This window comes from Abrus precatorius, unplaced genomic scaffold (assembly GCF_003935025.1).
Source record: "Abrus precatorius isolate BTA unplaced genomic scaffold, Abrus_2018 Scaffold2, whole genome shotgun sequence".
Lineage (NCBI taxonomy): Eukaryota > Viridiplantae > Streptophyta > Magnoliopsida > Fabales > Fabaceae > Abrus > Abrus precatorius.
In genome coordinates, this window is record NW_020874362.1 from 29,317,104 (window position 1) to 29,326,093 (window position 8,990).

The following is an 8,990-nucleotide window of genomic DNA, read 5'->3' on the forward strand; positions in this document are numbered from 1 at the left end:
ACAAATGTAAGGAAAGTGGCGTAGAAATGGGACCCAACAATGGATGAGGTGGCAATAAGGATTCCCGTGCCGACCGTAAGCATCTAATGACAAAAATGATTGACGTTGATTCCTTGCAAGTGTGCATTATGGTACATAACACGGCAATTTTTGACCCCACCACTCCACTCCCATGCACAAACACAACCTATCTTTCAGGATTTGCCCATTGCCACTCCACTAGACTACTATTTGCTCTACACTAGCACACACTTCTCATTTTTCACTTCTTCTCTTTATGCATCTATATCTACATGTATAAAAGAAAACAGACATTTCCTTTGCATATTCTTTTGTTTTGATTGCTTTGTTAAACTTTTTTTCGTTTTAAATGTTAGTATGGAAAGAGGGTATGAAACAAAATTAGAATTTGACTGAAAATTTTAATTATAAAACAAATCTTTACAATGTCTTTATTCTTAAAATGGTTTTTGTTCATGTAAGATTCCAGATATTTTGACTAAGAAAGGTTTTTTTTTTTTTTTTTTAAGCCAAAGATCAAAGACCTTTTTTTATAGTGATCATGATGATTCCTCTTCGATTCAGTCCTTAGTCCTTTTAATGGTGGTGTGTACTGCCTGCATCTAGCCTTGACTCTGACTTTTTTTTTGTCTTGATTTTTCCTTTCTTGGACAGGGTGTAATCAAGAATTGTTATCGTCGCATCTTTGTGGAAAAAATTTCAACATCTTAAATACTCATTATTAGCTTGATTTTTGGTATTTGTTGGGTAAATTAACAGGTCTAGCTTGTTTTACTTATGAATTTTATACAAGATTGTGAATTAATTTTTTATATACAAAATAATTGTTTATATAAATAATTATTTTTCTTAATTGACGAATTCTCTCTCTCTGTCTCTCTCTCTCTCTTTCAATTCATTGCCTTCCTAATGATAGGATAACACAAAAAACTGTTGCCTGACAATAAAACTCACCCATAAAGATGCTTTTATACTTTTAATGATTGTCGTAAACCAATTCGATACGTCACACTATTCAAGCACTATCTATCATATGACAAACTTTGATGAATTTATCATGTGTTCATAGTCCTAAACTAAAGATGCAGGAAATTATGGAAACTGAAAAATAAAATCGAGAAGCTGAATAGATATTATGTGATAGATAAGGAGAGATTCATAAAAATATATGTGAATAAATGTATCTCAATCTTTCTTTTCAGTTTTTCTAGTTATTTTAAATATTTCGTATGCATATAACTATAATTTAATGAATTTGTACTCAATGTTACAAGTTTAATTGATTTATTGGTTTAATAGTAACTAAAATCAATAATTTGCACCAGAGCATAATTTTTTTAAAATTACGATTTAGCATTATAACTAAACTATGTAATGTTTCTAATAAAAATTGAAAGTTATTGAAAACTCCAACAACAATGTCTAATTGTCTGTCTTGAAAACCATTTCTAAACTTATTTTAGTTTGTGAACTATATAATGGGGAGATTAAATAGCTGTATAAAAGCAATAATCTTTTGCATTGTTTATGTCAAGTATGCTACTTTTTTATGTACACCGCAACTCCTGCTACTCCCATGTAACAGTAAAACTAAAACTCAACTTTATCCTTAATCACTTCATCATTGCCCTACTGTTGCCTATAATTCCCGTATGAGGTTTTCAATTCAACGAATAAAACTAATGTAATAAATCATAGTATATGTTTGTACCAAAACAATAATATTTTAGGAAAAGAATGTACGTATTCATTAAAGTTGTTGAGAGCCTAATTTTTCAGATTGACATCAAAGAAAAAGGTGTTGGGTTCACAATGCCTAAATCGCCTGACCTAAAAAATAAATAATCATTTAATATAACAGTTTACCATGATGAATTACCACAAAAAAATTACTTTGATCAACTTAGATCTCTACCTTCCTCACATGCACTTAGAAGTACAAACTCAAACGTTAATTCTGCTTATTAAATTTTACTCACTTTAAGATTAATTAATGCAATGAAATTTCCATGCACCCAATGGGAGAAAAATTCCATCTTTTGTCTGAAAGGGAAATCGGATGTGAAGGGCTAAGGCCAATCATAAGCAAGTCAACTTTTTTTATTTATAGTCTAGATTCTCACATCTGACGTGAATTTTGTTATGACAATTGGAAATTACACTTCAATTTTCTCTTTGACATAACATATACGCTACTGTTTCTTCTTGACAACAATCAACCTCACACATTAAAGTCAATTCACAACTTAGGCATAACAATAATAGTATTCTCACTTCAAGATATCGATCAAAGAGAGTAAGATAATGTCTCAGATTTAATAAGTTTTAAAGTTCAAATCTTTATTCCTTTTATTTGAATAAAATAAATATAAATTTTATTAAGATATTTTATAGTAATGAAAATATAATCAAAATATTATTTATAAGACTAAGACAATTTTTTTCTGTCTAAAGTTAATTTTTAAGAACACGTTCGGCCTAATCTTCTTTATGTATAATAATAAAGACTATCCAATGTTAACATTGAATTGCCTCTAAATGATCAGTTTTACAAATTTCATACATTAGAGATATCTAGTTTTGGGGTGAAAAAAAAACTGTTAAAATATCTCATCTTAATTGAAATACCTTTGATAAAACTTAAAAAAATTTACTCTTGAAACTAATTTTTAAGAGTGAATTAAATTCAATTTTTTTTAATGAGTTTCTTTTTTTGGGTGTTTTTTTGTTGAGTCCAAATACTTTACTTTTTGACTTTAAACTAGGACATATGATCCCATATCCTAAAATTGAGAAAAACAGAGAACAATAGTTATCTATCTAACACTGAGAGCAAACTAGGGCATGAATGCAAGATGAAGCATAATAAAAGACAAAAATTTCTTATCGATGAAGAAACGACATTGATATCATCATGGTTGCATTTCATTCCCCATTTATGAGTCCCTACTCATCCAATCTTGAGTCTGAGAGTGACTCCGGCCCACTTACAAAAAGAATATATGTTGTATTTCACTCTACTGCATTTGGGGGTCTCTGCGCCAAGGAAAAAGGGGGTCATGAAAGAAAAAGCAAGGAAAAAATAGACAAAAGAAACACATTAATTAATCAAGCGCCCTCAATTTTGAAGTATTAATTAATGAAGCATTAAAGTTTAAGAGGCAACTAGAAGATTTTGTCTAGCGACTTAGAAAGATATTGATGATAAAGTTGGATAAACATAGCATTTCATGTATTGATGTCATAAGTGTTGGTGCTGTGCCCAAAAAGGATCTGACCACAACTTTAAGCCTTGAATTTGCTGGTGCTGAGTATATTAAAAAGTAAAGCAATTAAAGACTAGCTCCAATTATATATTTATAACATAACACATTATATATGACAATTTTGTAAACTTTCTTTCCCCTTTCATAATGCTTTCTTTCTGAATTACTTGTCTCATCTTTTCTTTAATTACTCCACTTGCCGCATCCTTTGCATAATTGTAACTTGATAAATCCTACATATTAGTTAGTGGGTGATTCAATGGCTTTGTTTCATTAGCAGACGTAAAATTACGAAAGGAGTGAACATTAACATATTTAAACACAATGCATTTCTTGTTTGATTTGAAAGAAAAAAAAAACATGATTCTTTACTGAACAAAATTTAACCATTAATTAAAAAAATCAACAATTGCTGTCATAAATACTTGCATAGTAAAATTATTAATATTTAATATTTTAATTTTATTAAAAGTAAGATGACTTCAAATGTTTTTATTTTATTTTTTAAAATGCCAGCGTTACATTTTCTCTTTTTTCACTTCTGTACCTCTTACACATAAAAAAGAAGAAGAAGGAAAAGGCAAAAGAATTCATTCCCAGGAAATTAAACTTCAAAGACATATTCAATATTATCCAATAATTGAAAGACCTCCATTTTGTTGCATGCTTTTGAAACAATAAATGCATTTTCGTTTTGCCTGCTAGCCTCTTAATTAAGTGAGTGAAGGATTTGCTTTTCCTTCTTTCCAATTTTTTTCTTCTCATGCAGCACTCCCTAGTCATTGATGATTGCATATATACATGAATAGGAAGTGTAGGGCTTTTCTCAATTAGGCTTTTTAAAAATATGAATGAAAAATACTCCAACGTGTGAGGTCAATAATTTATTTTATTTTTTTCATTTTGTACGTTTGAGTATTTAACAATGCTGCCGAGCTTGTCAATCGGTCAGCTTGATGGTTAAGCATAAAATCTTTTCTTTGATTATGTAAGCAGATTCCACCATCACCCTTGAATAGACAGTGATTAGTAATGTTGCCACACACGCATAAATACAGTATAATCATAACTTTTTTCTTTTATTAAATTCCCATCCATGCATGGGAGCCACTATCCCATTTTAATGAACAAATTTACAGACCAACCCATTAAAAAAAGAAGCTTATAGGTTAAGAAACTTCGTCCACTCAAAACCCTAAAAATAAATAAAACAAAAAGAGATGAGAATGAGGGAATAAGCGCAAAGTAAAGGAATTAAAGCCTCTTCCTGCTTTCTTTCCTCCACCCTCTTCCTCTTTAATGCTCTTTTTCCCTTTCTTTCTCTTCTCTGGTATTCCCTTGGTGTGATTCTCCACCATCTCCCTAAAGAGCCATCAAACTTTATAAAAGAAAAACATAAAAGGAATTGAACACCATGGTTTTCTCCTCTATTCCAGTCTTTGTAGATCCTCCCAATTGGCAGCAGGTAAGGTTTTCCTCAAATTTCAGCCACAGCTTCTGAACCCTAAAAAGAAAGGGAAAAAAATTGCAAAAGATAATTATTCCTATTCCTTGTAATATCTCCCTGAATATACCAGATTTTGTTTTCATCACAATAATTTTTCTTTTCTCCTCCCTTTTCTTTTTGATCTGTTTTGCAGCAACCAAACCATCCTCAAGCAAATGGCAGTGATAGCACTCAGCTTCTTCCACCTTTGCCTCCACAGCAACCTGATATGGGAGGTTCTGTGGGTTCAATCAGGCCAGGGTCTATGGCAGATCGAGCTAGGCTAGCTAAGATACCACCACCTGAAGCAGCTCTCAAGTGTCCACGTTGTGAATCCACCAACACTAAATTTTGCTACTTCAATAACTATAGCCTCACTCAACCACGCCACTTCTGCAAGACTTGTAGACGCTATTGGACAAGAGGGGGTGCTCTTAGAAATGTTCCTGTGGGTGGAGGGTGTCGCAGGAACAAGAAGAACAAAAGGAGTCGCTCTAAATCTCCTGCATCCACTGAGAAACAAACACTTTCTAGTTCCACAAGTGCAATACCCTCTGGTGGAACCACTCATGAGCTTATTGGTCACTTGCCACAACCAACTAACCTTCCTTTCATGGCATCTCTTCATCAGAACCTGAACCGTTATGCTGTTGGAAACATGGGTCTCGGCTTGCGTGAGATCCATGGACAGAACGATCACATGGGGTTTCAAATTGGTGGTGCCGGTAATTCAGCTGCAGGTGGAGGAATGGATCAGTGGCGCTTGCAGCAGATTTCTTTCTTGAATGGTTTTGAATCAACTTCAGCTGTGTCATACCCTTTTCAAAGTGAAAGTATTGAAACACCTTCTGGTTTGGTTGGAGATATAGCAACGACTTCTAGGGTTTCTCCGCTGCCACCAGTTAAAATGGAAGAAACTGCAGCGTTAAATTTGTCAAGATCACCACTCAGTGTCTCAGAAAATAACCAATTCTATTCATGGACTGATATGTCAGGTCTTGCCTCTTCTTCCACTAGTCATCTCTTGTAACTTTGACCATATATTCATATGGTCAATATATAATCCCATCATCCGAATTGAACTTCTTCGTTTGAAGTTGAATTATTACTTGTCAACACCGTCCTTGATGGATCAGAGAAATTCTCAAACGATTTGGATGTTCCACTGAACACCTTGCCTAGCTTGACTTCCAAGTTCCAATAGCATCAGTTGACAGAAATTAACGCAGATATGGTAGAATTGATCTTCTTCTTGTAATTTCTGGTCATTGATTTTGGTTTTAGTTTTTTTTTTTTTTTTCATCCAGTCGAGTATTTTGTGTACTATATATATGGGCTTGCCTTAATTGTATAACTGTGTGTGCATGTAATGTTTTGTGTGTTTGCTATCTGACGTTGTAATCTCATTTCGGTACAAAACTTTCTCTTATAAGTTTACTTAACAGCTAACACCTACTGCCAGCTACGTCAATCTCAACTAGTTTTTGGCTCTGCCTACATATGATTATCAGATTCAGATAGCACGATAAAGCACGGATATCAGAAAAGAAAAAAAGTGATGTTGTTTACCGTACTAAAGAATGTGCCACTCCACGTTAGCTTTAGCCTAGGTAGCGTTTCTCGGGATAAGTTTGTTCAAATTTCATGCTCGAGAACTTTATTTTCCCATATCTTGCAGTCTCTATTCAAGTTTTTATTATCTTAATTTGTGAAACACTCTTAATGCAAAGTGGTAGCATTATATACATATCCCATGCTGCATGTCAATTAGTGTTTGTGATACGAATGTTTTGTCATGCATCTTGTAGTGGATATTTGCTATAGTATACACTAGTTGAATAGTTCAAGGTCCATCTGACACCCATATATAAAAAGAAGTTGTTGTGAGTAACTCTTTCCTTCATAATCTTAGTTTCTTTTCTCCATTTTCTTTCTCTTTATCATTATGAGTACTTTAGCCAGCCTTTGCTAGAGCCCAGAAGCTTGTACTAAGTTCTACTTTCTCACCCTCACTCCTTCATCAGTATGAAATTCTTGGAAACTTGAGTGCGACAGTTATTTAATATCCTACAGCTACTCTTTACTTTTCCTCGATCGTGGCAAATTTTGATTCCAAGGAAGCTCGTCCTGTTGTACTTTTAGCAGAACCGTATTGGGTAGTTTTTTTAAAAAAATTTTTGTTAATTTAATTTGGTTTTGACACTATTTCACCGATACTATTAATAGCTCTATAACAAAGAACGTGGAGCGTTGTAGGGGAAAGGGTAGATTGAGAGTGTGTGAGAGAGAATATAGTGAAGAATTTTTATATAATACATTAGAAATTAGTCAAGGGTCAAACTTAAGATGTTGTAATAATCAGATTAGATTCAAAAGATGGGACGTGCATATTTGTTTGATTTGAAGTTGAAAGTGGAAGAGAATTGTAACCATTCTAAGAAGACGCCAAAATCTCACTCAAAATCATGCAATTCTATATTCGACCAAACTTGAGTGGGTGACTGTTCTAGAACTTCTTCAGCAGAATGTTGCAAGATACAAACACGATTATTAATTATGAAATTCCTTTTGGGCTATGTTAATTCCACATTTGAATTTCAAAAAAGAAAAAAAAAGGGATTCTATGGTCAAAGTAACTGTGACCTTTTTCTACGAGTTGTGGTCATTTGTCACCTCTCTCTCTCTCTCTCTTTGTCCGTTTGGAGTGATCAATCTTGCCATTAATCTAAGATTGAACAAAGACACACACAGTCTACAAAGATCTTCCGTGCTAATAATTACAAACTTTATTATAATAATCCCACCGAGAATTAATGAATTATCCAATAAAAAAAGAAGAGGCATCATTGTGGTGATGATAACTTTTGTAAGGACCAATGCTACTACCTTTCAAGAACGAATAAAGCAACAAAAGAGTAGCAGTGACCAACACAGACAAAAGCTCTCTCCGTGTCTTTGGACGGAGGCAGTAAGTAAATGGTTGCCCAGATTCTAAAAATGTCGGTGTGTGTGGGTCTCAAAGAAGAAATATTGCTAGAGTTAAAAGGAAAAGAAGTAAGAAACAGTGTGGGTTAAATTTGCAGTTTTCTCTGCTACGGTACGAATATGAAGGGCTCAGAAATTCATGCATGCTTCATGGAATGGTGTGAACTGCTCCTCTGTGACCTTGTCATTGAACAGTGTTTACGTGCATAATTGGCCAAACCTTCAAGGGTGATACTTTCTTTGTAAAAATACAAGTATAGCTGCAAATACAATTTTTTAATATATTTTTTCATTATTAGTTAAAATTTATTAAAAATTTTAAAATTTATATTAAGCTTTGTTTAGGTAACTTTGTGAATAAATATAACGAGATGATAAAAATAATATTTTTTATAATTTAAAAATAACCTTTTTTTTAAAAGTAAAAAATTTAAATAAAAATAACTTTAAAAAGTAAAAAAAATATAAGTTAATTTTAAGTTATAAAAAATTTTATCTATTTTTTTTATTTTTCTTCTCATATAATAACTTATCTATAAATTCACTCAAACTGAATTTTATTTTATTTTTACTTTTAAATTAATATTATTTTAATATTTTTGTAATTTAATAATTAGGAATATATTTAAATTATGCAATATCCTATATGATACAAAAATTAATAAATAATATTTTTTTATTAAATACTATATCATCTAATAATATTAATCCGTTGTATTAAATTATATTAAATATATTTTATGGTTTTTAATAAGAAATTGTTATATATAAATTTTTATAATGTTATGCGTTGTAAAAAAATTGATATACCTTGTCTATATATATATGTGGGTGGCAAGACTCTAAGTAAAAAGGGCCCTAGAGATATGCTTCCTTTGTCTTGCTTTCCTTTCTTCATCTTCATTGCCCCTATCATCATTTGCATCTTCTTATTCCTTTTCTCCTTCGTCTTCTTCTACTTCTGTGCTCCTTTTCGTTCTACAGATGCGTGGGGACCTCTTCACCCATCATCACTGGCAGAGACCGTTACCAACTTTAGATATAATAAATAGCGTCGATAAATGTATTTTTTGTTCTAATTCATCTCCTTAGTAAGAATGAATTCAGAGATGAAACGAAACTATATATATATACTATGTCACGATCAATGCTTGTAGAGTTGCCTAAATACCATATATAGTAAGTACATCATACTAAACTAAATATGTCGATGCATGCATTATTGAAATGTC

General features: G+C 32.2%; 1 protein-coding gene across 2 annotated transcripts; it reads left to right on the forward strand.

The window, feature by feature from the left end:
- Nucleotides 1–4,545: 4,545 nt before the first annotated feature.
- On the forward strand, nt 4,546–7,595 carry LOC113857817 (dof zinc finger protein DOF3.6-like). 2 transcript variants are annotated; one of them, XM_027490036.1, is made up of 2 exons: nt 4,546–4,752; nt 4,928–7,595. In XM_027490036.1, exons 1-2 carry the CDS (start codon nt 4,702–4,704, stop codon nt 5,801–5,803), a joined length of 927 nt encoding a protein of 308 aa, XP_027345837.1. In that variant the 5' UTR covers nt 4,546–4,701; the 3' UTR covers nt 5,804–7,595. The 2 variants fall into 2 exon arrangements, with proteins under 2 accessions (XP_027345837.1, XP_027345838.1); XM_027490037.1 differs by having other exon boundaries at nt 4,718–4,757; nt 4,928–7,010.
- Nucleotides 7,596–8,990: the final 1,395 nt, after the last annotated feature.

Excerpts from the sequence above, each read along its gene's own strand:
- LOC113857817 (XM_027490036.1), top strand. The coding sequence starts at position 4,702 with ATGGTTTTCTCCTCTATTCCAGTCTTTGTAGATCCTCCCAATTGGCAG. Across the intron at positions 4,753-4,927 it reads ATCCTCCCAATTGGCAGCAG|CAACCAAACCATCCTCAAGC; the intron begins GTAAGGTTTTCC and ends TCTGTTTTGCAG.